The sequence below is a fragment of the Molothrus aeneus genome, chromosome 6, assembly GCF_037042795.1.
Source record: "Molothrus aeneus isolate 106 chromosome 6, BPBGC_Maene_1.0, whole genome shotgun sequence".
Classification (NCBI taxonomy): Eukaryota; Metazoa; Chordata; class Aves; order Passeriformes; family Icteridae; genus Molothrus; species Molothrus aeneus.
In genome coordinates, this window is record NC_089651.1 from 34,347,258 (window position 1) to 34,374,175 (window position 26,918).

Consider the following 26,918-nt stretch of genomic DNA (forward strand, 5'->3'; position numbering starts at 1 on the left):
GCTTGGAAAAGAATTTGTAACTGAATCTGGGTTAGATCCAGCACTTCTTTTAAAATGGATCTTTTAGCAAGACTGGCATACACTAACATAAAGACAGTGTTTTTCTATATAGAATTACTGAAGAGATTTACAAATAGATTAAAGAGCCAATCTATGCAAAAAGATCAGAAAACCAGGCCATTTTTAAGCAAAGAATAAAAAAATTCCAAAAAATTGTTGATTATATACACTAAATTTTTATCACTTGCTCTGCTTTTGGCATTAGTAAGGGTTACATATCAGCATTAAAATTTAAAAGGAAGTTTTAAAACAGTGTAGCTTTCCTTGCAAAGGGACCATGAACTAAAAGAAAATACTATGAAACTCTTACCCCAAAAGGGAAAATATGTATATTTAGCAAGTTCATACTGGCAATCTTTGTAATATACCTATTTTTGATAAATACCTGACTATCTATTTAAAAGTGAAAAGGCACCCTACATTATCCTTACCAAAACACATGCATTATTCCTTTGTCCATAATTCCATTGACTATAATAGAATCGAAAGTAGGAAGAAAGACATATCCAAATACAGATTCAAACACCTCTAGCCAGCTGAGAAAAGTTCAATTGTAATTGCTTGCAAGCCTAGAAAATGGTAAGAACACAACTTTTCTCAGGGGAAAAGGCAGCAGTAAATCTTAACTACCATAAATGAGCACCAGGGGGAAAAAACCCCACAAAAAAAACCCAAACAAAGCATCCATCTGCTACAAAATGACAGACAGAAGCCTTTTACCAAAAGACCTAAAGTAGAATCACACACTATATATATATATCTAAAAAATTCACTACTAATAATCTATCCCTATGTTTAAACACACACTACAGGATTAAGCAGACTGGAGGTGTATTCCACCTTGCATAAATTCAATACTTACCTGAATTTAATGTTTGTATACAGAAACTAATGGTATTATTACTGCCTTTGTACAAGTGTTTCCACTTACTCTTGTGGGAGGCAGCAGCAAATAGGAAAGAAATTATCATTTTCAGTTCTCATGCTTAAGGGACAAAAAAGACTTTTTATTTCTTTTTGCTTAAGGTACTAGAACTTCAGCAGTGGAAAAATGGAAGAACTGTACCTGGAAAATGGAGAAATGCTCACCTCTAGGGGAATATTTGACCTCAAGCAAAACAAAGAATGGAAACAACTCATCAGGTTTTCACTGCATCCAAACATCTTCACCCCACCTAAAAACTGGGAGTTTTACTTCTTTGAATTCATCAGTGATGGTTACAATGGCAAAATTCCTATTCTTAAGAGCAAGCATAAAAGCAGCAGTAAAAAAATATACATGTTAAAATGCTTATAAAATAAACTATTCATTTTTCAGCATTTACACATGCTGAACTACTACTACTAATTCAAAAGATTTGTAGTAGGAAAACTTGGAGCTCTAAAAATAACTCAAAGTCTAAAAATTGAAATTAAATACTTATTCAGACAACCACTGACTTCCCCTAATAAGCAGCATACACATAGTATTTTCTGGATTAAATACATATTTTTAAGTATCTTCAGCATTCTAGCATGGCCTATCCAGCAAGATTCCTCCATTTCTCCAATGGAAGAGGGAAAACATTGGGAATGTCTCATATTTTGAAGCAGGCAACACAAGTTAATTTCTAACCTTTCTAACTTTCTATACTTCTAACTCAGAGAAATATCTATACAGAATCCAATATGAAATCCTTTTGCTTTTGAGCAAAGGAGAAAGAAATGGGGGAAATTATAAACCCTTAGAATCCAGCATGTGAAAAAGCAATGTGAAAACTACTGCACTCTAAAGGGATTAACACAAGAAAATCTTCTCAAAGCAGAGTGAAACTTTAGAAATTATTCAATATGGAGTGATAAAATCTTCTCAAATTTTATGAGGTATACTGGTATTTCCCACTGCATAGAGACTTACCTATGAGAATTCCAGAATACCTACAGATACACTTGTTTCTTTTCAAACTGGCATCAATCACTTCAAAGTATGCCTTGGTTTGTCAATAAACTGCATCACAATTCAGCAGATAATTATTAATAGCACTATTTCCTCTAAATCAGCATTGCAACATCACACCTCTTTCTAGACTTACTGAAGTAGGTCATCCTAAAAATACAGAATTTGATATAGTTCCTGAAATTCTTGTAGTTTTAAGCACACTTGACTTGAATATCAGATGGCCATCATCAGCTTATCTGCACTCCCAAGTAACCATAGCTTGAAATATGAAAACCTTTTAACACAAAACCAGTCCTACAAATATACACTAATTTACACCAAAAATCCTGTATGCTTTCTCAGGATCCTTAACAGGGAAAACCCATCCAAACTAAGATGCATGCTTGTAAGTACCAAGAGCATTAAGACCACCCACTCTGAACTCCTATGCTTCAATACTTCACAGGAAAAAAAAAGTCCTTGGTTATCTTAGGAGCCCATATAACTATATGCATACTTTTCCTTAAAAGTTCATCAAGTCTTACTGCAGGCGAAATATTGCAGCCCTTGGCAAATTTTTGTAATCACTTCCAAAATTTTGTACTGGGAGAAACAAGGCACCCAAATCAGAACTAGTCGACCTAGTAAAAAGCAAAATTCTTAACAATAAACAAAAAAAACCTTCAGACAGCCAATACAAAATTGTGAAATTTTACAAGTAGAGACTTCTTTACAAAAGAAAACAAAGAATTTTGCACGAGATGAAACTTCACATGTTCTTGGACTAGTCAACATGGAAAGCATGGTAGCCCCTCATAGACTATATGATTCAATTGAAAAATAGACAAAGTGAATAAATAAAGAGAAGCTTCTTTTTCCTCATTCTGAGCATATTCATGTGTGTTGGAAAAGGGAAATATCAAAGTACTTATTTTGCAATAATGGGTGACTAGATTTTGTGTCCTTATGTCCACACTAAAGGAAGTGCTAAGCTAATAAAATATGAAGGACAGAACTGAACTACTTCTGAACATCACAACTAACATTCTTTCAACCAGTAATTACTATCAGACAAAAGAGCTATTAGAAAAGATAATATAGAAACAATAGAATCTTGTTGTTACTAATCAACAAAGCACCATTTAAAAAACTGGAATAAAAATAAGCTAGTTATAAATGTCTTGCTTAATTCAAACACCGACCTTGTTACCATTATCCATTCTGTCTCCTAGACTAGAGGGTATAAAACATTTGCATAAACAGAAGGGGTTTGTTTTCCAAAGGTACAGGAAACCTAACGGGACAAATATAGCCGCCTATTTAATTGATTTTTCTACCATCAAGTGCATGCAAGACTAAAGTTCTGAGACTAGCAATTACACATATTTCTATATACACTCAAATATTTTTAACACTCTGATTTAAAATCAGAGGAACCATTTTTTCCTTCTAAATTCTAGCTATTCAGGGAAAGAACCGTCTTTCTAGCTATGAATCAATGAATAAAAAAAATTATTCATTAATAATTAATTTATAATATATCATGTTGGCACTTACTAGAACAGCTAGTCATAGATGTATCCATACAGAACTTAAAAATCTTATAAAATTATAAAGTATGTGTTTTATTATTGTTAAAAGTAGTGCAAATACTAGATGAGCACTTGGCATCACCAACATTAAAAAAAAACCACAAAAACATATACCCCTAAAAGGAATCTTTGTAAAGTTAACACTTCCTTTTTCTTTCTTCTTTGAGTATTTTGCTATGCTGAAAATTATATGTTATTTGACGAAGACTAATCTCAACAAAAAACTGGCAGACTTCAGTGTACTGCCGTGCACAGTAAAAGAATCAAAAGTAGGAAATCATGTATGTATAAGGAATTCCTGGGAAATACAAATTTTGCTTGAGATTGACAGAGTCGCCAAGTGTTCACCTAATAACGTTAAGTAGAAGACATTCAAAGAATGAAGTGTGCACACACATGCAAGGCAGAAAACAAACCCCATACGTGTTCTACATCTAACACTTGCAACAAATCATTTTTATAAAGCTTTAAGGCATCCAGTAGCAGCGTTTCATTGCAGATCTCTGAAAAATCAGCACAGACAGAATGCTGGAAGACTCTCTCTTGTTCCACAGAAGTTTTCTTCAAATCCAGGTCATAACTCCACTAAAAAGCCACCTATTTCCTATTTCCCTTTTTTTTTCTGGTGTTCCTCAGGAAAATTGTTGGTAGACTGCCAGATTACAATAAAACATAAATATTCTATAACTCCAGCTCAATACTGCTGTCAAAACAGTATCCATAGCAGCACCTGAATTGCTGCTGCTGCTTCTACTTGTACTATAGACTACCCTACCTGCACTCTGGCACTCCCTAACACCAGATTACAGATGGGGACAAAACGTAAACCACCGTTAGATCAAGCACCAACATTGGCATATGGCCCAACTGGTCCTTCCTCCCCCTCCTCTCACAGCCATGACATTTCATAGCCCAAGTCTTTTGGAATACACTCTGGTAACATCTTTAATTTTGTAAGTACACTGGACACTCAACAAAGCCAACTGAATGGACACATGCCATTTCCTACTTTTCCAGTGCAAGACCTAATATATATATATTTTTCCAATAATTCATGTTATAAAAATAATAACTCCACCATTGTACATTCAGTTAAATATTTGTCATTTTTCATGTGCAATTTAAAAGCCAGAATTTAGAACACACTGGGAAGATGATAAATTGCTGCTGCACCTGCTTATCTGATTCTCTACAGTGATTTTTTCCCCCCTATTGCCAATGAAGAATCTAAATAGGACTAAAGTCACTACTTGAGAATGAAAAAATACATACAAATCTTCCAAGAGCTTTGGAGGTGTGCGCTATGGTTCTTCATTCAAGCAAACAGGTGCCACTCTATCAAGTGGGGGAAAAGAGTACAAATGTGTGAAGCTCTTTATGTGGGAAATTACAAGAGAGTTAAATGGCATTGAGCAAGGCACAAAAAGTGCTTTTAAAATAGAAACAAGGGAACATGCAGAGAACCTCAGTATCTAATTTAATTAATGATTGAGAATGCAAAGGCTCCAACTGGTGAAATATTAGCAGCAGCCATGAATTTCACTGTAGTTCTGTATAACAAGTAATCTTACCTGAGTGATTCTCAAAAAAATGTCAACACATCGATTGTATTTTTCATCTGATCCTGTCAATGCTGAGATGACAGGCCCTGCAGGATGCAGTGAGAGATCAACGATGAAAAACAGATGTTTAGTCTTTTCAAAATCAAAACCTATAAGACCAGGTAAATACGAAATTATGTCCAAGATGCATACTCCTTTATATCCAACAAATGCTAATGTTACATAATGTTACACTTTCACATACATAAGTTGACAAGAGTATCTCTCACTTACAAGGGATCTGACTACAGGTCAATCATATCGCCAATGTTTAACTTTAAACCTGGTCCCTAACATACTGCTCTTTCAAGAGCTATCTGGTCACACAACTAGTTACTCACATCACCTACATCAACCTAGGTTCATGTTCATCAACTTAGAAGAAAGGTTCTCCAACCTTCCACAAAGGAGACTTTATTTTGTCCATCAATTATGCAGAACACTTAAACCTTACACAAATTTACTGCGATTCAGCAGTCAAGAACAACAACTAGCTCAAGCAAAGAGTGATAAATCCATACTCAAAGACTACAAAGCATGCTAGCATTGTACAGCTGGGAGCTGATTTCCATAGATGTATCTCCAAAGATTGCCTTAAACTGACATTTCAATCAGATAAGTTCTTGCAAAGAATTGCAATGCTTGGCTATTATCAAGAGCAGCACACCTAATATTAAGTAAACCCCAGTAAGATTCAACCATAATTATCAATATGTTACAGTGAAAACAAGATCTTGGTGGATAGGAATTTAGATCTTGTGATTTTTATGTATTAAAATATTTAATGTGTTTATCAAATACAGGGAAAATTTAAAGCAGAGTATTCTGAAAATCCTTTCTCTATTTTTAATCAAAATACAAGCAATGTAGTTGATCTTTATAATGCCATGAATAATCACAAGTTGGGACGGAGAAACCCCAAAATCAAAACAAAAATGGGATGGAATAGAGCTACACAAATCTGTACTGGAACACTTATGAAATCTCTAGGTTATAGTATAATTTGAGATTTCCTCTGGGAGAAAGAAAATGACCCTGAATACCAGCGTGAATTGTAAGGAACCTCCTATTTTCCTAAAGCTATGTCATGCAGTCAGAATGAAGACAGTCATATATCAACAGTAAATTAAAAACCTTGCACATGCACAGCACACTAATTGATTCCATTTGCCAACACCAAATTCCAGCTCTCCATGTTTCCATACTACTAAAAGTCCTTAACCACAAGACTGGGCTAAATAAAACAAGCGCTAAGCATTCCCACTACAGAACATAGTATACTACACCAGAAATTCATACCAGACACAGTATAACTCTTTTCATTTACGGACAATAGCTGTTGCCAGAATAAGCAGAAATATTTTTACTAAATCCATTATAACCATGACATTTCAAAAACACATGCATCAGCTTCATTACTCAATAGATAAATCTGATAAACAGGAAAAACATATTACAGTTTTAGATTGAAGTACGTTAAGAATTTTATGCTAGTGTCAAACAAATGCAATTAGAAAAACCAAAAGGCCTACCTAGAAATATGGCCATCAACAAGAGTCAGAAAAGCAGCCTTCCAATTTCTAATATGCACTGTGTTTTATACCATGACACTGCAGCCTCTGAGGGTCAGATTAATTAAGATCAACAGCAGCTGCAGTGCAACGTGAGAAGCACACGGCCACAGCTCTCACCAGTCCAGCCCAATTACCTGCAGCATTCCAGCACTAGGCAACTATGATACTCCTCACCAAGTCATTAATTCCCACTGGCCTACTGATAAATGCTAAGAAAAAAATAAATTCAAAGAGAGACTGGAAAGCTGACTGCACTGCTGCAAGATGCAACAATGATATTTGACAGCCAAATCTTTATAGAGGTTGCTTAACTTTATGTGAGAGCTGTGTCCAAAGACAGAAATGTAATAGCAACAAGGTGCAAGCCCTCTTCCCCAACACTCTATGCTCCATTTCTGGAGGCCAGTCTGAAAAATTCACTAAATCCAAGGTTTTCTTCCCTGGCCAAAAAAGCTACTGATCACTGACAAAAATTCTCTAGTCAACTACTGAGGACAATATCTAAGCTAATGAAATTAAGTAAAAAACAAACAAATATCAAAGAGTATTTGAAAAAGACACTGCTTGGTACAGGTTGCATCCATTAAGAAAAGCAAGCACGTGTTTTGTTTACTGCACAAGGGAGAAGAGGAAAACAAGAGATTCAGACATTCCCTGTTTATTTTTTTTTAAATATTATCTCTAACACCTATTCTCTATCAAAAATCCATTAAAACTTGGATCTATCTACAAAAAACTACTAAATTATTGTATGGAAGTTTTAAACTTCTTGAAAGGGAAAAACTTAAGTCTTGTTTTTGTTTTTTTTTAATAGTAATTGCTTTACAAAAATCCTGACAAAAAACAATGCTGTTACTAGAAGCATCTTCATCTACATAACCTTTCTAACCTACTAAAAATACTTCAGTTTTTAATTATATTGAAACCTAGATAAAACCAATCACAATGAAAATGTTGAAAAGTTAAAATACGGCATTTCCATGTCATAACAGCTGTCCTCAACCTATTCTTTTTATTTTGACAACAAAGTTAGTTAGCCTTAAATATTATAAACTGTGTCATTTATTCAAGTTAGACTAACCATTCCAAATCTGTCAGAAGTTCTTATAAACCTTTCTATACAAGACAAAGACACAGCACTTTCTTGCAAACCAAAGCCATTTACTATGTCAAAGTTGATTTACTCACTAACATGAATAAGTCCCTACAGGTAGAAAAAAAAAGAGTGCCAAATTTCTACTTAAACTTCTCAAAATTTCTCTAAGCCTACCAAATTGCCATCTGCTAAATGACAGTACATAGGACAAGTTAGATATGTAACAATCTCAAGATCCTACTAAGTTACATAGTCAGTTTCAGCTTCCTTTTAAATGCAAAATACTACAGACCTGCTGGCTAACAAGCTAACTTTTTTTTTATTCTGTTTCAGTAACCAGGCAACAGACAACTGTCCAACTGAGAATTATCTCTCTGAACAGCTGGCAATCAACACTTGGGAGATTTTGGTGGTTGGTGTCTTTTTTTTTAAACTAGTACAAAGATCAGTGATTACTTTAAAAATCTATACAGCTCTAGATTCCACCTCTGAAATTTCTACTCAATATTTAGTAATTTCCTCAGCCCCATTATCCCCGAATTAACTCATATGTTTGCATCAGAATCTAAAAATCTTATATATATACTTATGTAGTATCTAATTAGCTAATGTCAACATTTCAAGAAAAAAAGTAGGATCAAGAAAAAAAATGAAATGCATTTATTGATGTATGACAAAGCCCTTCAAGGAACCAGCACAACAGACAGGTATTAACTAAAGCCTTTCTTGCTTCTAACTCCGCTACTCTTTTCCATAGCTGAAAAAGCAGTATTTCACATCAACATTATTTCAAGCGTTGATTTTTTAAAACATTTCTTTCCTTACTAGATTTTGTTATTTTTAAGAGTTACCAATTAACATGATAAACTCTATTTCTATAAAGGAAATAATAATGGAGAGCCAAGCTTGATATATTACACCTTTCTCCTTCCTCGCAGTTTATAGCAGTAATGATGCTATAAGATTATTAATTATAAATTCCTGTAACTTAATGTGTTACTTATACATTCAATGGTTTTGAAAGGTCTTTAAGAGTCAGAATAAGAGTTTTCAGAAGGGCACTGACATAAATATTAGCTAGACTATCTCCCATAACACATGAACAATTCAAAAAAATCTGATATTTAAACAGAAAACATCTAAAAACAGAAGTCCCTTGGTAAAAGAACAAAATAGCCACACATTACTTCATACACCGTCTGCATGAGATGGGAGAGCAAACTCCCACCTTTTATATTCTCCAAACATTGATATAATTACTGACTAGAAATCTGCTATAAGAACAACACATCCAATATGTTGCTGAAACCAGTAAAATCTTATCCCCCATTTAATTATGCTTTTATTAATCTCTGCTCTTGATATGATCTAATTTAAGTACACCTACGACATCATATTCCAATAAATTGAAAAACACTAACCAAGTTCAAATTCACTCAAGCACCAAGTTCAGATCAGGCAAGATCCTGTTGCAAGATAAACAACACGATGTGATGTAACATAATTTTGTACATGTGTGTGCATTTGTGAGACCGGGGCGGGAACGCAGAGAGGGAGGGAGAGGGAGAGAGTCTGTGCACGAGAGAGAAAGAGAGAGAGTGCACGGCAGCATTCACAAGGGAGAAATATACATGGCCTGAGTGGCTTTGAGTCCCGTGCTCACTAAAATGCAGAATGAGAAACACATAAGCAATGACAGTTTCAGACAACAGAAATCATCTTTCTTCTATTATTCAAAAAACCATACATTATAATAGCATCAAAGAATAGCCACTTTCTTTATCAAGTTGGCTAAACCTGTACTTAATTTTTGAACCAAAACCTAGTAAGTCAATACACACTGTACTTTCTATGCAGGAGGATCAGCACCATTTAGCTTAAAAGTAGGGCATATTTTGCCATTTTAATTTTATTTCTGCTAGTCTTGGGGGACATGCCTGAACAGAAAAGAATCAGAATATCCAAAGTCAAATTGCAGGAGTCCAGACAACAAGAAAAAGTCAGCACGTAACCTGAAAAGAGAACAATAAATTGCATACTCAAAAATAAAACTGTAGTGGACAGTAAGGTATTTGTATACTGCTTCCTGTCTTGTAAACTAAAATGTTCAATGCAAAGCTGTTTTTTCCTTCAATTTCTTGTAATTAGAGCTGCCATTTAATTCTTCAGTAATTATGTCACCTTTTGACGCACAAAAATAATTCCAACAGAAATCAGTCTGCATACAGAAGTCCTATATCACAGAGGGAAAAGAAAAAAATACTATTAGATCATAGGAACTACTCGTAACTTCTGTATTACAAGCACCTTCCTCCTTTCCAAACAGGAACTTACTCACTTTTCTAAAACTTTTTGGAAATACAGAAAACTTTCATAGAAGCTTCAACGACAGAACATTCCACAGCGAAACATACATAAAACATATTTGTAGTCACAAGCATTAGAGGTAAGGATCTATTAGGAAAACAGCAATTGTTTAAAAAACTTCATAAGAAAAATAAATCATAGCTTCATCTTAGCTCTTTCATAAGGCTTGTATTCCCTAATGTTATATGAGCAAGAGAGTCTGGAACAAACCCAAAAGCCATCAGCTCAAGGAATGACAGGACCTCTGAAAATTCCATGGGCTGGTGGTCAGACACAAACAGAAATACTAACAAGAGCTAGCCACGCTGGAATCCATTTCCCATCCCTGCTCCATGCTTTAGCAGGTATCAGTCACCATCTTCCTGAAAACGCTCACTTTGCATATGACACAACGTGGCTGCAAATTCAAGGCAGACTGTATAAAGTTGAACTGGAACTTCATTTGCACCTGTTACTGTGAAAATGTTTGAGTGTCCCTGCCCTAGTTATTTATATTATTGCTGCTGATTTTGAGAGAGAATATGTTTATGTCGCAAATGTTTTTCTCATGTCATTCTAGCTGGTGATTTTTTATTTTTCAAAGGTTCTTCTGTTACTACTGCTGCATCTTTACAGTTTCCTACACAAAAAAAAGTAATTCTGACTTAATCCAAAAACAGAGGAACTATACTGGAGCACTGAACAAAAGATCTAATCTTTGGAGCATCCTTTCCAAGTGAGTGTAAATAAACTGTAGTAAAATGAAAAGGCTCATAATTTGGTATTTGGAATATTCTTCATAAACACCAATTTTCTGTAACATCCTTGCATATCTGATAACCCCTCATGTATAATGCAGAAAATCTATTTCATTTTCATCTATTGACAGTGAATTTAATTTACTATTGCAGCTCTTTACCCAGATTATGTTATTAATTCTGCAATCAGGCTCTTTAGAATGCTTTATTTATTCCAAGAGTTTTCACAATTCTACATTGATTTTTTTTTTAATCCTAACATACCTTTCAAAAAAGGATCATGTTTTTTCTACCTTCCTAAAAAAAAGTCAAAAAAAAGCTTCAAAAGCAACAAGCATCAGTTCATAAGATGTAACTTCCAACAGAAAAAAAAAATCTACATTCAACACTTCAATCTCTGACTTTTAAATATTATAAACTACATTCAATAAGGAGATGTACAACAGGTGCATTAGAATTTCCACATCAACAATCATATTGGTAAAGAGACCAAAATATCTCTGCTAATAAAAAGTTATCCACCTCTGCCTGACTGTAAAGTCAGAGAACAGGAAAGCTAAATGGTCTGTTTACATCCATACCAACTGCCTTTGCTATTTTGTAGAATTCAGTCTTGTTAAAATAGAGCAAATGCAAAGCAGCTCTTATTTTCCAAAAGAAAAAAGTCAGCAACAGCTAGTGAACTCAATTCTAAACCACCAGTTACTCTTCAAAAATAACAAAATCAAAACACAAAAGTATCAGCTATGTTATTTTGCATCAGTTTTTAGAAAGTCCTCTAGAGCAAAGTTCAATTACAGAATGCTAATTTGTTTACCTTTCGGAAAAATTCCCCAATTATTCAACTGCAGAAGGTAAATCTTGTCTATCATTATATAAGACTCCCTCTTCAGAAATCTTATAAAGGAGGAATGCTAATTCAGGGATTTATTATTGTTATACTCAAATATTAAAAACTTTTCATGTGCACTAATACAGCTAATATAAAATGCTAATTTTTTATTCATCCAAAGTATTTAAGTTTTATAATAGAGTTTTCTTCCACCATCATGATAAACACAATATAAAGAATATCTAAAGAGCAGCACTTGTCCTCTTTACTTCACTCCAGAGCCAATGAACAAAGCAGTGAAGCAGAAAGAAGGTACATAATGGATTTAAAGTAAATGGCCCATTCTTTACGAGGCAGTCTCTCATTTTTACTCATTCTAGCTTAATTGTCATTATAATGTCTGGAAACTTCAAACAAACAATTATCTTTACGCCACCTGTCACATTGGTTCCTAAAAGCTAGATTTTTTTTAAAATAAAAAATAAAGCAGTCAATGTTAATGAAACTAATCTTTTGCAGAAATACTGTAAATGACTTTAAACTTCTTTCAAGCAGTTAGCATCCAGTTCAGTCCATTCCATAAGTCAAAACAGACAGAATATTTATATTCACAATTGCACTTTGAAACATACTTTTCTGAGACAATGCTTCCTGCTGCACTTGACCATCAATATATGAAACACACTGAAATGTACATACGTGCCAGAGAACTTAAAAATAAAAGAATTGGCTAATTTTTGCACCTACCTGGATAAAAATCTTTGGATTTAGACAGCTTGATGGTGGCCCCAGTCTCTTTCTGCAACTGAACAATTGTCTGTCCTCCCTTCCCAATTATAGATCCAGCAGCATAACTAGGTATGAGGACCTTTAGAAAATACTGGCCATCCTCTGAAAAATTGAGATATGCATGGTTAATATGGCTTATAAGTTGTCATTTTTCCTTCCCAGACCCACAAATAAACAAAAGGTAACATCCACTAATTCATGCATTTATATCTAACCAGTTGCGTCATTATACAAGACATGTTTAGGCTATGCCTGTGACAGTTTAAAATATCTACATTTATTCTAAGCAAAGAACCCACAGAGGTTCCTTAATTCAGTTAAAGAGTAATATTGCAATTATATTTCAAAGGTAGATTGCCTTTTGTTTTCTTTTTTCTGCAATGGTAACCACAGCATGCAGAAATGATCAGACCCCTTTAAAAAAACTAAAGCCCTGCATGAAAACGTGGTTAGTGACAACTACAACCTTCCTTGGAAATACTGCAAAAGAAATGACAAAACCAGGAAAGAACGAATTGTAAATTCTAATGGGCTATTTGTTTGTCATTAGCAAACACATGAGAACAGCAATTAGCTATTGCTTGCATTCTTCTTAAGTGAGCAAAACGACTACTCTGCTACCAAATAACCCACCCAAAATGTGGGGGTTTATTCCAAGCATTTCAGCCACTGCCAAGAAAACAACTCAACATGGTGAGGATGGAATCACTTGCCTAAGTAATCCTCATGTATTCCTTTAGCACTTCTTAAGCGACAATGATCTCTTTTAAGCTCATTAATTAAAGGACACTAAGAAGAATTTTTCCCAATTGATCAAAAGCCTAAGTCACTTATTTTAAATACACTTAAAAGGTGACAAGATAGACAACGCCAGTCCTCTACCCACCACTAGCACTAAAGCACACCATCAAAACAGGAAAAAATATATAGAGTGAATGGAGGGGAGAAAGAAAAAAAGGATCCCAGTCTGATTTGGAAACTGCAAAATTTTCAGTACCCTCATGCCAAAGCTAAATCCAGCTACACTGAAGTCTGAGGACCTTTCCATAACTGTCTCTGAAGAAGTGCAAGGCAACAGGGATACGCTGGTTCCCCAGACTTGTGTTCTCCCCAGCAATTATGGCAATGTCCCATTGGCACGGATATCAAAATATCACGAAACGTGTTTCATAAAGTTGGTTCTTTGGGGTTATTTTTACCCCTAAGCAGAAGAAATTATCTAAGTTCACAATACTTCTCTTCCCTGAGACTACAAAGCGTCTCAGTTAGTGCCTGTGTGTGACAGTGGTGCCCACCCGTATTACCATAGCTGGGGAACCATGCACTATGCGTAGCCAGACCACTGCTCTCAACATTGGGCAAATAAATTCACCTCTGCCTCGGTGCATTGTTATGACGACTCCAGTGCAAACGGATAAAGGAGATGCTGGTCCCGTTATAACTCATCTCCTCCAGGAACAGCAGGATGTTAACTAGCGAGTCCCCGTAGCCGAGGGGCGACTCCCCCCGCCACCAGCCAGCCCTCGCCCCCGGCTCGGCACGGCAAACACACGCCGTGTACGCGCTGACAATGGAAGCGAGGCCAAGGAGGAGGAAAACGCACGGCAAGGCTGAAATTCAACTTGCGACCCCGAGGATGTGGAAGGAGGGAAGAGCGTTTGCCGTCTCCTTCCAGCTGCCATTTATTGTCGCCCATCCTTAAACGGGCGAGGGAGATAGCTGGGCTGCGGGAGCCCCTTGTGCTCCCTCCTCGCCTCCGTAGGGTCACGGCTGTGCAGCCCCAGCGTGGATATTAAATAAAAAGACTGGTAGATGCTGAAAACCGACGCCATTTTGATGAATGATAACATTAGAGAAATGGGAATCTTTGGGCGCGGGGGGGGGGGGGGGTGGGGGATTGGAAGAGGCAGGCAGGCAGGTAGGGAAGCGGAGAGGTGGGTGGGTAGGGCGGGGGGGTGGGGGTGGGAGGGAGGTGACAGAGGATATACCCACCGCCCGTGTTGGTCCTCTTGGTGCTGCCGGCTTCAGGGGGGGCTTCAAGCGGTCTTTTCCGGGAGTCCGGCGGGTCCAGGTCTATGGGAACCCCGGTGTGGGTCCCGTTCTGCTGGATGGGAGCTGCCGCCATCATGTTTGCTGCTGCTCGGAGGAGAATTGTCTCTTCCCTTCTCTGGTGGGGGGGCAGGGAGGGAAGGGGGGAGGAGGAGGAGGAGGAGAAGGAAGGGGGTGGAGGAGGAGGAGGAGGAGGGGAGGGGGCTTGTCCCGTTCTCTTGTCCTTTTCGAAAATGTAGAGCTAAGATCGGGATTGTCGAGGATGCTGCGCGCCTTGTTTATCTGGCACCCGGGGGGAGGGAAGGGAAAGGAGGGAGGGAAGCGGGCAGGACTGGACTGGAGGAGCAGCTGCAGTGCAGTGTCAGGAGATGAGGAGAAGGGAGACAGGGGAACGAGGGGGGCGAGAGAGGGAAAAGAAAGCGGGAGAGGAGAGGAGGGGAAAGAATGAAAAGAGTGAGACAGGAGGAGGAGAGGACAGAGTGAGTGGGAGAGGAGAGGAGGGGAGAGAGTGAGTGGGAGAGGAGGGGAGAGAGAACGAGTGAGACAGAATCGGTGGGAAGGGAGGGAGGGAAGAAGGGAGGGGGAGAAGGAGGGAGCGAGCGGTGTAAATGGTGGGCGAGGGAGAGAGTGGGAGATGATTCACGCTGTTTCTGAGCCCCCTTCCGCCCCTGCCCGCCCCAGTGCCGCGCCTGACGCTGCGGCTCAGCTGCCCGCCGCTCCCGGGCTCCCGTGCCCTCCCTCGCTGTCGGGCTCGTGTGCACGGGGGTGGAGAGGGGGATCGCTGCCCGGCTGGCGCGGCACTGCTCGGTTCTAGCCCCGGCACCGCGGGCGCCTGGCTGGGGCTGGGGCCGCCACCCTCAGCTGCACCGCACAAACCCTAAAGGCAGGATAGGTTACAAGCATGGGAGGGGGCACAAGGACGGGGGTGTACGAGGGCAGGCGGGGGGGGGTGAGGGGTGATGGGGGGGGGGGGGGGGGGGGGGATGATAAAACAGAAGGGCGGGGTTTCCATCGGAGACAGGCGGGAGATGAGGCCAATCGGAACAAAAGAGAGAGAGGCTGGGATTGAAGCGTCTCGCCAATGCCGGGCTGCCGCTGGCAGAGCCGTTGCGGGGAGGCGGGGGCGGTTTAACCTCTGCGGCGGGGGCGGCGGCGGGGCGGGCGTGCGCGGGGGCCGGCTGCCGCCGCGGGAGGGTCCCCGCCGGGATGCGGCGTCACCTGGGTTACGCGCTGCGCCTCACAGGCCCGCAGCTGCGTGGGAGGAGGGCTGAGATCGCCCGAGGAGGCGGTGGGATAGCGGGGACATGTCCTCGTCGAGGCAGGCTGCAGCACTCGTGCGCCGCGGCCCTTCCTCCGTCCCTGCTCGGTCCCCGCCGGGCACCGCGGGTGGCGGGCCCGGGGCAGCGCTGCCGCTCCGCGCTGGAGCCGCGGACGCGCCGGGCTGCATCGCGCAGGCTTGTAAAGAAATTAATAAAGATATTATTGTTACGCTGTGACAGCCGGTCTAGCCGGAGCTGTGCGACACAAAGCCGCGTTGCTTACCTAAATATTTTGTAGAGAATTTAAAGATATTTCACTGCGGCGGAGGTTATTTCTGCTTACAAATCTCAAATTATTCAGGTAGAATATTAAAATGTTGTAAGATTGGGGGAGGGGGGGGGGAAGCATGGCTCGGGGAATTGTCTGTGCACCAAGAAAGCATTTTTACTATTTGACTCGGCTATTTATTGACTCTTTTCCTATGAAAAAAAGTCTCAAACTGCTGTAACTGTGACGGTAGTGGTCAGTTCTGGAGCATCAATTCCGTACAAAATTTAGGGACGTGTGTTTATTGCACTACACCACGCTCTGTGCTAAATTCGTATTGATGTGTGTGTGTGCGCGGCATGGCTGCTGACTCGATTCCTCCTAATACACGAGCTTAAAACCTGGCTGTTAGTGGATGAAATCCAATTTCCATTCTAAGCTCCCTGGGAGACAGCCTTAGTTTTAGTAATCACTTACCATTAATACTGCCCCAAACAATTTTTAATATTTAAAATACACACATCATATATAATATATAGCACATCACCTCTGCTTATAAATTACAAGTCAGATAGGTAGTGCATTATAGGATATTAAACCGTGCACATGCTAACATCTAAACAGGCTCCTGCCCAAATGCATTCGCAAATTAAGAACTCAATCCAGCACTGTACATAGGAAACTTCCAATGACTTCTTTGGGAGTTGTGTCCCAGGAACGTGATGTCTATCCTCCTTGCCAGCAGGTGAAATATATGCAGTAGATTCAGTAAAAATTTGATAGCATATATGGTCAGAAAAATGATTGTATAAAAATGGAACTTTCTTACTCATCATATACCCCTTGTATCTAAGATACTCTGACTCATAATTGCTTAGTTTACTGACTGAAATAAAATTCTAGGCTTCTGTTACCTTGGCAGTTGCTGACACAATGATGGTACAGCAAACTGGGGACTGGTTCTAGCTCTTCCATTTTATTTACTAAGTTACAGCCAAAGAATTTTATTAGTATTTGAGCCAGAAAGAGCACAGCATGACTTGTAAATCTCAGGTCCAGTTTGTAGGGTCATCAGTCCTAAGAGGCCTCTTTTTATTTGTAAACGAAGCAAATGTCTTGCAGAAACTTTTGAAGATAAAAATAAAAAAGAAAACCACGATGTTCAAATTAAGCCATCTTGAGTCAATTTCCGCAGTAGAACTGGATAAATTATAACACTGCTCTCTTTATCTCACTGACTATGTCCCATTCATCTGTAGCAACACTGAAACAAACAATTCCCTGGTTTTTAGACCACATCTGTTTTACTGTGCCCCCTGCACCAATTTTAATTATGTGACAGATCTGATTGGATTCAGCACCTGCAAGTCCTCCCTTTGGGATCTCCAATTAGCTTATATAGCATTTACTTGATTGCATTCTTGAAACAAAAGTATCGTTTCATTCTAATGACAGAAATATTAAAGTGTAGAATAAAAAAATGGTTTTAACGTGATCAGTGTCTATGTTGTTTGTGTATCTAGCTTCCATAAGCTTAGAGGAAAAAGTGGTAATCCTGAAACCTAATTTCCTCAGACTCAGCAGATGTCTGTCCTGTGTTAGCCTGTTTCTTTACTGACAGCTGTTTCACAAGTGCCTCCCCTCGTCTCTACAGAATGCCTTTTGTTTAATGATTTCCCTCCACATTATCTCCCATCCCAGTTAGACAAGCTTTTTCAACTTTTCTAGTAGTTCTAGAAGGTTTTGTTACAGTTTCAAGAAAGGTTTTTATTTGAAGAAGTTAGCTTTAGCTAGGTAACTAACCTCTCAGCTAGTTTCTTAGTAACAGTTCTACTTAACTAGGCAGATAGCTGCACGTAATCAACATTTCAACAAATACCAATTTACTATTAAGGAAATTTTTCAATTATTACAGCTATGCTTCAGAATATGCGCTTTTTTCTCCTTATTTAATTTCTTGGAGCGGTGATTTTGAAGGTCTAAGGGGGAATATCAAATTAAGTGAAGCCCTCTAGTGGCAGAGGTCACATGGAGTTTAAAGCAAGCTGGGTCTTTGTCATGGGTTGGGGCAGTGAAAGGAACAGCTTTTAGCAAAACGCAGGCAACTGCCCTGCATTGTTCATGGTCTGAAGCATGAGTGAAAATAGTTGTGGCGGCCTGTAATACCACCGTGCTCCCTCTGTTGTAATATCTGTGCAGAAAGTACTGACGGAAAATATTAAAAAGTGTTTATCAGTAGAGTTTTCCTCTTTTTCCAAGTCTGTCATCTGTTGTTCATCTTTTCTGTTTTCAGCCAGCTCCAGACTGGCATACCTGACCAGAGGTTTTTCAAACAGTTGTGGGGTCTTGATTTCTTTCCTGTCTGTATCAGTCCCATCCTACTGTATAATGTATTCTGTAACTTCAGTGAGAGGTTGTTCAGAGATGACATGGAGTACAAATTCCATTTGCCAGCTTTATTTCTAAAATCATTCTCAGCTGGTAGAGATATGGATGGTAGCATTTAAATTAATCCCTCCCACAGACATGAAACCTATCCTTAGAATTTAAAGGGATAAGGAACTGGGAGAAATTAACCATATTTATTAACAAATAGAAATCTGCATAATAACTCAGGTGAAGTTTTAGTAAACATCACTTAATCTGATAAAGTCTACTTTGTGGAACAAGACTCAATCTCCTGTTTCTTTTAGAGGTGATGGATAGTTCTCATCTGACTAACAGAATGAGGAGTTCATTTTTCCCCTTATGGGGAATATGACAGAGTCCAATAATCATTAGATGAAAAACGATACCTCTTAAACATCCTGGCTAGGTAAAAGAAAACAGATTCTGTCTTTGTCCAAAAGGACTGACAGCTTTTTATTACTGGATGGTTGCTGTGACTCCTGTAAACTTTGCCTTCACTAAAATTACAGTTAGCGATAAACTCAGAAGGTTCTTTCAAGTCTTTAATATCCATCTTCTGTTTATGACACTTTTTTCCTCCAATAACCTACCAGTTAAACTATTATTATTGTTGATTAGGTTATCCAATTGCTGCATGTTAAAATACTGAAGAATTTGTTCATCAGTAAATATTTTTTAATTTCAGTGGAACTTCTCCAAGATTTCAGCAATATTAACCTGAAAAATTCACACCCAGCATTTGAGAAAAAAGTTGAACATGTATTAGACAGAAAATGACCCGATTATCTGATTTTCCACATTTACATTCCTTTTATTATCTGCATTATGTTTTACATATATATTGCTGAATTAAAAGCCAAAGTCATACTCTTCACTGGAAAGAACGTGGACAACTGCTAAACCTTTTCATATTGCAGATCAGTGCTGTGTAGTAGCTTTCTTTTTCTAGGAAACTGAGGATGATTACTTAAAATCAGTAAAAATGTGACCATATTATTTGTCATAACATGAATACATTGGCTAAAATTCTTTTTCTGGTGGTGGAAGAAGGAAGTGTTTGTAGGAAATCAATGTCCATTTCTTCTCTCTCAGCAGAGAGGTCACCTGTCTCCTATTCTGACAAAGTTAATCAAAATTCACAGATCCTTTTTTTTTTCAACTTTTCTTCAGGAATAAGGAATTGAATTCATCTGAGTTCTTCATTACTGAATCTGTAAGTCAAATTTATAAGGGGTTACCCAGGGACTTACCCAGATCTCAGTGTAGGAAACAAGATAGCCTCAGAACAAGGTAATTTTCATCTTTTCCAAGGAATTGACATTGTGGATCCAGATATCTGAAACTCCAGTGGCTCAACACTTACTCCAAAAAGCCATCTACCTGGTGATCTTTATGTACAGTAATTTAAAGACCTTTCATTTCTCAGAATGAAAAAAAAAAAAAATAAATACTAGATTTCAATTGCCTTCCAAAAATAGTAGCATCTTCTGGTTTTTTTAGGTTGTGTTTTGGGTTTTTGTTTGTTTAGTTGTGGTGTGTTATTTTGGTTTTAATAGGAAAATAGATATTCAAGGATTAAAACTGCTGTAAACTATGAGTAATTCCACTGTAATGAAACAATGTAATATTATGTGTGAGAAATAGCAGGATCTCCTTGTGTAGCTTCTTCAGTTCACAGTGTTACTGATTGTGTATTTTTGTTACTATCTTACAAAAGGACACTGGTGAAGCATCTTGTCTACAAACAGAATTCAGCCAGCCATCGCTCCAGATGCTTCAGTATTCATTCCTTGAAAAACGTGGTGAATAGTGTTTTTTCGATCAGCATACCTGTTTCCAATCTGTTATTATAACTGCTCTAACAGTATTACTATCTTATGTGTCATTTTGCCCACCCACCACCAACTGTCTTATTTGCTTGAAATTTTGGCACTTTACAAAAAGTAAGGAGAAAGATACATTAACAGCAAAATTAATTTGTTTGATTCTGTTGTCAAGCTTGATCCCCTTTCTGGAATAATATCATCTTACAATATAGGCCCTTAATCAGGATTGGTTTAGAATTTTGCTATAGTTCAATTTATCTACAAAATTATGTTAGTAGAAAAGATCAGAAATCTTCCTGGAAAAGGAGCGGAAAGGGGAAAAGTAAAGATGTTGCACAGTGGACAAAGGAAAAATAAGAAGACAATAATGAAAAAGGCACTGATTTTTTTTCTCTTGTAAGCAAAATTTATATTAAATTATGTAGTGAAATTTGAGTTGCTCTGATCAATTTGCTCGCTGGTAAAATGTATACTACCTGAGATTATTAAAGACAACTATGTCCTAGTAAAATTGTATTAGTAAACTCTCCTACTGTTAACCATTAAGATACTCCACTTTTCCTGTATAATTTATTATCAATTTTCCAAATAATAGGCTATTCCAGCAGAAGAAAGTTTTACAAGTATAATACAATTGTAATGGTAGAAATTTTGCCAATGGAAAGGCAAGAAAAGTAGTGTCCCTAATATTATTGAAATGTAGACCTAGATGTCTTTAAAAACACTTTGAAAATGCTTACTATAGAAAAAACTATGTGTCAGTATATTACAAATTAAATCTTCAGCACAGCAAGATTTTAGGAAAGAATACACTAGGAACTTGAAGAGATTCCTCACTGAAGTTTAGCAAATATCTTTACCATTTCTTCTTCAAGAAATTATTTCACTTCATCAACAAAATTTAATTATTTTATTTTATTTCTACCCACTTGAAATTGATTCCTACAAAATGCTCCTGAACTGGAAAGTCTTCTGGTGGGGGAGGGTAAACAGCTAAAACTGACTGCCAGGATAAATTGGCCAGAATGATTTGGCACATATCCTGAGTTTGCCATGAAAACATGTATCTGTGTGTCAGCTGCACACAAAGGCTATCTGGCCCCAGAAAAAGCACAGGGATTAGGCATAATGCTGCCTATTTGAGACAAAGGGTGTTCCTTAGTGCAGTGAGGTTAGAACAGACAGCTCATCAGTAGTACAAGTCTATCTGAATTATTTAGTTACCATTTTGAGCCAGAAGGAAATGGTGGCAGATTATTAATGACTTTTGGGGTCTATTCATCTCTTTATTTTCTTTCAGTGAAAGCAGTACTGGAAACATGAAAAGGTGCCAAAATTTGAGATCAGTTTTACTTTAATCACTTACAAGATATAGAATCACTTTCTTATTTCAATGCTAGTTGAAAAATAGAACTGATTTTGATTTATATTTCACTTAGACTTATGAGGTTGCTATTTATGTTTGTAAGTGAGTGCATGACCAAAATGAATGGAACAACTCATATGCTCTAGAAAATAGAAGTCCATGGATCTACTGGATGAAAACTGTTTTATTGATTTCAAGGGGATTTAAGTCATTCCATACAAAATACTTCAGGGAAAAATAGTGACAGGTGTAAAGAAACTATATAAAAGATATTAACATAGACTGCAATGCATTCTTGCAATCAGAGATATTCTTGTCATATTTCAGTGATGGGCAATTTGAATTAATTTTGCACAGAAATATTTATGGATATGTACTAAGAACATATAAGAAGAGTATTTAGGAACATTTTTTTTTTCATTTCTAATTAATTATATATGAACAAAATAACAGCTGGTATATAATTTAAAATTTGGCAGTTGCAAAAATTAAGATTAAGGACACAGTTTCCAATAATTTAAAATCCTAAGTTAAGGTGAAGCCTTGTGTTATGTTGATAATAAACAGATCCAAATAAGGTATTATAGAAATTTCAGATTATATTTATTAAAAAAAAAAGCCTGATTATTTTTCCTGTGCAATTTTTTCAGAATATTTTTGGTGTAATATTTTAGTCAAGTAGGAGGAGCTCTGTTTCAAAATTTCTAAATATTTGTATTTTTCTTTTCATTCTTATTTTCATTTAAAGGTTCAGGTTGTTTCCTCTGGGCCAGAAAAAAAATATGTTAAAACAGTAAAAATAAAATTGCTGCAGAACTGAGTCATTGCAAGTGAGATGAAAAATAAAAAAAATACAAATCACAAAAAACCCCCTCAAAAACAGGATCATAGTGCATTAGCAACAATGCTTGCAGATTCATTATGGCTCACAACAAAGGTATTTATAAGTGGACCTCCTGCCTCTGTTGCATGCTGTCATTGCTTTGGATTGACTGCTGTTAGATCCCTGTAATCCTGAGCCCCGGGATCTTGTCCTACATGTTTACCCCACTTGGTATGCATGTCAGTATGTATTTCAAATGGAAATGAACTCTAATCTTTGTATGTGTTAATAGAAAAGGGTTTTAATCTCCTAAACCCCATATTTACCATGGTTTTGTTTTGTTGTTTGGATTTTTTAAAAATAAAGTTTATAAAAGCTGTGTTCAGAATTTCTGCTTCTATTTGTTAGCTTATCCACTTAAGTTTGGTTAATATTTGGCATTTCTTAACTCAATAGTGTGTCATGGCAATAATATTATGGAATATATTCAAAGATGAGGAGACGAATAGATTAACAACTACTGGTCTAAAAATTACATTTTAATAATGGAAAGTCTTGTCAACATTCTTATCTGTAATGCACTTGTAAGAATAAAATTTCATATTATAGAAGATTCATATTACCTATATAGAAATAATATATGACTGTCATTCATTTGTGAGACTATATTGTCATGGAGATGTTATTTGGAGATTAAAACCTAAATATTATTTAATTTAGAAAAGGTTCGTTAAAACTATCATATCCCATTCCACTTGAAAATGTGTTGTTAACAAGAGATGAAAAAGAATGTACTTCCTTTGAAAGGGATAAAAAAAAGTCATCAATATACTTGAGTTCCAGTCCTCAATCCTGTAAGAAAATTCATATTTGCAGTTCTTTTTACCCAACACAATTCTTGAGTCATGTAGGAACTTTGTGAAAATTACTGCTATTTCCATATTATGACTCTTATTAATAAATATTTGCATCATCCAGCTGCTTCTTGGAGCTTGGTTTCATGACCATTTTCTGGGATCCCTTTTCCAGTGACTGACTAACCTCTCAGTGAAGCACCTTTTCCTGATCTGGTTTTGGTCAGAACTTCCCCTGATGGAGCTTCATTCCAGTTCCTCATGTCCTATTACTAATCACCAGAGAGAGGAGATCAGGTCCTTCCCCTCTTCTTGAGGAAGTTGAAGACTGAGATGACATCTTTCCTCAGCCTTTTCTTCTCCAAGCTCCAACAAACCAAGTGACCCTGGCTGCTTCTCCCTGCCGTTCACCATCTTGGTCAAACTTTTCTGAATGCTCTCTGATAGTTCCATGGTCTTCTTATGTTGGGGACAATAGTATAAATGTGAAAATCATGAGAGCAATTTGAACAATGGTGTGACATGATGAGGATGCTTTGCTTAAGAACCTAGTGGAACATGTAACTCCACCTGGATAGAACCCTATTCCTGGCATAAATTTATTGACACCATAGGCTGTCATTAGGGAAATGGATCTTCCACTTAAGAAAATGTGTTCTAAATTTATAAAACTTTTAATTTCTGTCTAGTAAAAGTAGTTTCAGCATATTCCAGTCTATTTTATTGATTTTGAGATTACTTTTGGAACTAAAGGTGATGTGATGAATATGTCAGCCAACTCAGTCAAAACCCCCACTTTTAATATCTGTCATCTAGTGTGTCAGGTTACTTCCCAAGTTCAAGTAATAAACTGATAAACTAAGGATGTATTAGACACAGAAGAAGTACACAAAAGATGATATTGATTTAATTAAAACATTAGATTAGAATCATATACAATCATATAAACGTATAAACATATAAACATCATATACAATCATTCTTTTAAGCTATTTTTTTTTAAGCAAAACATGCAAGGGTTAAAATTCTTAGAGCAAAAATATCTTCCTTATTTCCACATATTTTTAATTTTAAAGTAAATGTGTTAACAGAAAGGGGACTACAACAAACTGTAATTTTAAAGTTTACCTAAGTTTAAATAGCAATAGAATAGTCCTTCCATCATGCTTTACTATTTAATGTAAATTCCTCCCACCCATCCCCCAAGTTAACTTACTATGCTCTTTTAAGAATTTAACATTTTATAAAGATGAAACATTTGGTACAACTTTTAACAATTTAAGAAAACAATAGAAGATGATGGTTCTAGGAAATTATTATGTTAAGGGTTTTTTTCAGTTTTTAGTGTCTAATTGTAGTAGCCACAATTTAGGCAATAGCCATGTATGGTTCTGCCAGGTTCGAAGATATTATTCTGTATCAAGCCCTGAAAGATTTGGTTCAGTTATGCAAATGCTCATTCACTTGAGTAGCCTTTATTCATATATGTGATCGTATTCAACACATTGTTTTATGATTAATCTGCGATACTGAAGTGTCGCAAAAAGAGTACCTTCTCTTTTCTTGTGTTTTTGCACAATTTTCTGTACAGGCAAATATTCTTCAGAAACTATTTAAACTGCTTATTATGTATAGCAAAGCATGCCTGTAAAACATTTTGTGTCTCTATTTCTACAACAATATATATTATTTTTAATCATTATAATCGGAAGCTTCATTGTCCTTGAAATACTGCTTTGTTAATCAGATTTCTTGTACTTAGATAAATATTACTTTGCAAATACATAGAACGGAATGTATAGAAAATATCAATCCCTCAAACTTTTGTGTTTTTCAAGTCTGACTTTTGTTAATTATCTTTTGGACATTGTGGGTAAATTGTTCATTATTACATTGTCATAATGTGGGGGAACTGGATTGCACTATCTCCAAAGAATATGCATTACATCAAAATGGATTACCTAAAACTGGTTGAAAGCCATTTTTCTCATCGTTGCAATTGTCACATTAGTGAAAGAAAACAGTCAGCATTCCATGAACATTTTATTTCTTTAGAATCTCTAAGATTTCCCAGGAGAATAAATCATATAATCAAGCAAAAGTGCTTGGTGTGATCAATTCTGCAACACTGCGTTGCTTTTTCTGGAAAGTCATTTATGAAATAATTAACTGTATCCATGTTATTCAGTGTTGTCTACATACCTTAATAAAACATGATGACAGCAGGCATTGATCATGGAAGTTTGAACATTATTTTATCGTGATTGTTTTCAAAATTCAGTTTGATGAAATGAACATTCTGGGTAAATCCAGTTACCTGAGAATAAACTTAAAAACTGTAATTACTTTATGAAAATAAAGAAGCATATCGCATGTATTTGGTGAATTTCAGTTTTATTAAAACTCTCTAGGATCTGAATTACATTTTATCAATAACAAAATATTTTAATTATCAAAATCTTTAAAATAAAAGAAAAATGGATTGTCTATTAAAATGCAAGTATGGGCATCTATGTGTGCTTATAGCTGTGTACACACAAATAAAACACACACATACGAATGACATACAGACCTTGTGCATGTAAGTATATATATGTTTATGTTGTATTCATACATAGAATCACACAGCAATTTTGAGCCCTCTAGTGGTAAGAAACCTCTCTGTTAAGAATACATTAATCTCAGCCTAAGTATATCCACTCTAAGAGGCAAGCGTCTAAATGTCTACAGTATGATTATGTCTTCATGTAAGTTCAGGCTACCTCACTGCAGTTGGCATGGGTGTGTACATACAAATGTTAATAACTACATAGATCTGCAAGCCGTGTTATGGTTTCCAGCATGGTAATTTTTGTGCCTTTTCTTTGTTAAAAAATAAAAAATATCTATTCTGTATTCTTTTGACACATTATTGATAATTCGTGATACCTGTTGAAAAAACAAACAAAAACAAAACCAAAAAACTCTACTCAATCTCCTGACCCAAACACTGTCTAATAAAAAGAAAATGTTTTCAAACACAACATCCTCATTCTCAGCCTTTCATTATATAGGTACACATGTAGTTACTACAGGGAAAGGAGGAAAAAAAAATCTTCATTTCCGTTTGGAGAAGTTTTCACAACATATAACTTCAGCCATCTAAAAGCTAGGTTTCTAGGCTAAGCTGGTTGTTTGTACTCACCTTGCTGTCACTGGAGACAAATAGGTTGTTTGAGAATGAGTTGTCTTGTAAAGGTGCCTGGGAGAGAGCTGGAAGATAGGTGAAATATTTATGGATGCAAGGGTCTCTCCATTCTTCAAGGAGACCTAGATAACAAACTTGGAATCTATGTTTTCTTTTTTATAAGGCTGAAAAATAATTATATAAGAATCCTAGATCTGAGCAACATTGAATAACACAAGAATAAATACTATTGTTTATAGCAATGCTTACTTAATGCATATCATACTATAAGATGTAATAAAATATTAATTAATATGTATATTATAATAAGA

At 36.8% G+C, this 26,918-nt stretch overlaps 1 protein-coding gene and 1 long non-coding RNA gene across 5 annotated transcripts in view; one reads left to right on the plus strand and one right to left on the minus strand.

The window, feature by feature from the left end:
• Positions 1-15,319, minus strand: part of NOVA1 (NOVA alternative splicing regulator 1) — a 139,033-nt gene extending 123,714 nt beyond the window's left edge. For 2 of the 4 annotated variants that reach the window (XM_066551648.1, XM_066551647.1), the window contains exons 1-2: positions 14,559-15,319; positions 12,525-12,668 (exon numbers count right to left, since the gene is read on the minus strand). In XM_066551648.1, the coding sequence (XP_066407745.1) occupies positions 12,525-12,668; positions 14,559-14,694 (280 nt within the window). In that variant the 5' untranslated portion in view covers positions 14,695-15,319. Of the gene's footprint in view, positions 1-12,524; positions 12,669-13,938; positions 14,297-14,558 lie in introns of those variants that run through there. The other 2 variants (XM_066551650.1, XM_066551651.1) reach the window with 2 other exon arrangements.
• A 6,918-nt stretch (positions 15,320-22,237) lies between these two features.
• On the plus strand, positions 22,238-26,443 carry LOC136557759 (uncharacterized). Its single transcript, XR_010783792.1, has 2 exons — positions 22,238-22,680; positions 23,596-26,443. It is a non-coding gene; the product is annotated as an uncharacterized lncRNA (long non-coding RNA).
• Positions 26,444-26,918: the final 475 nt, after the last annotated feature.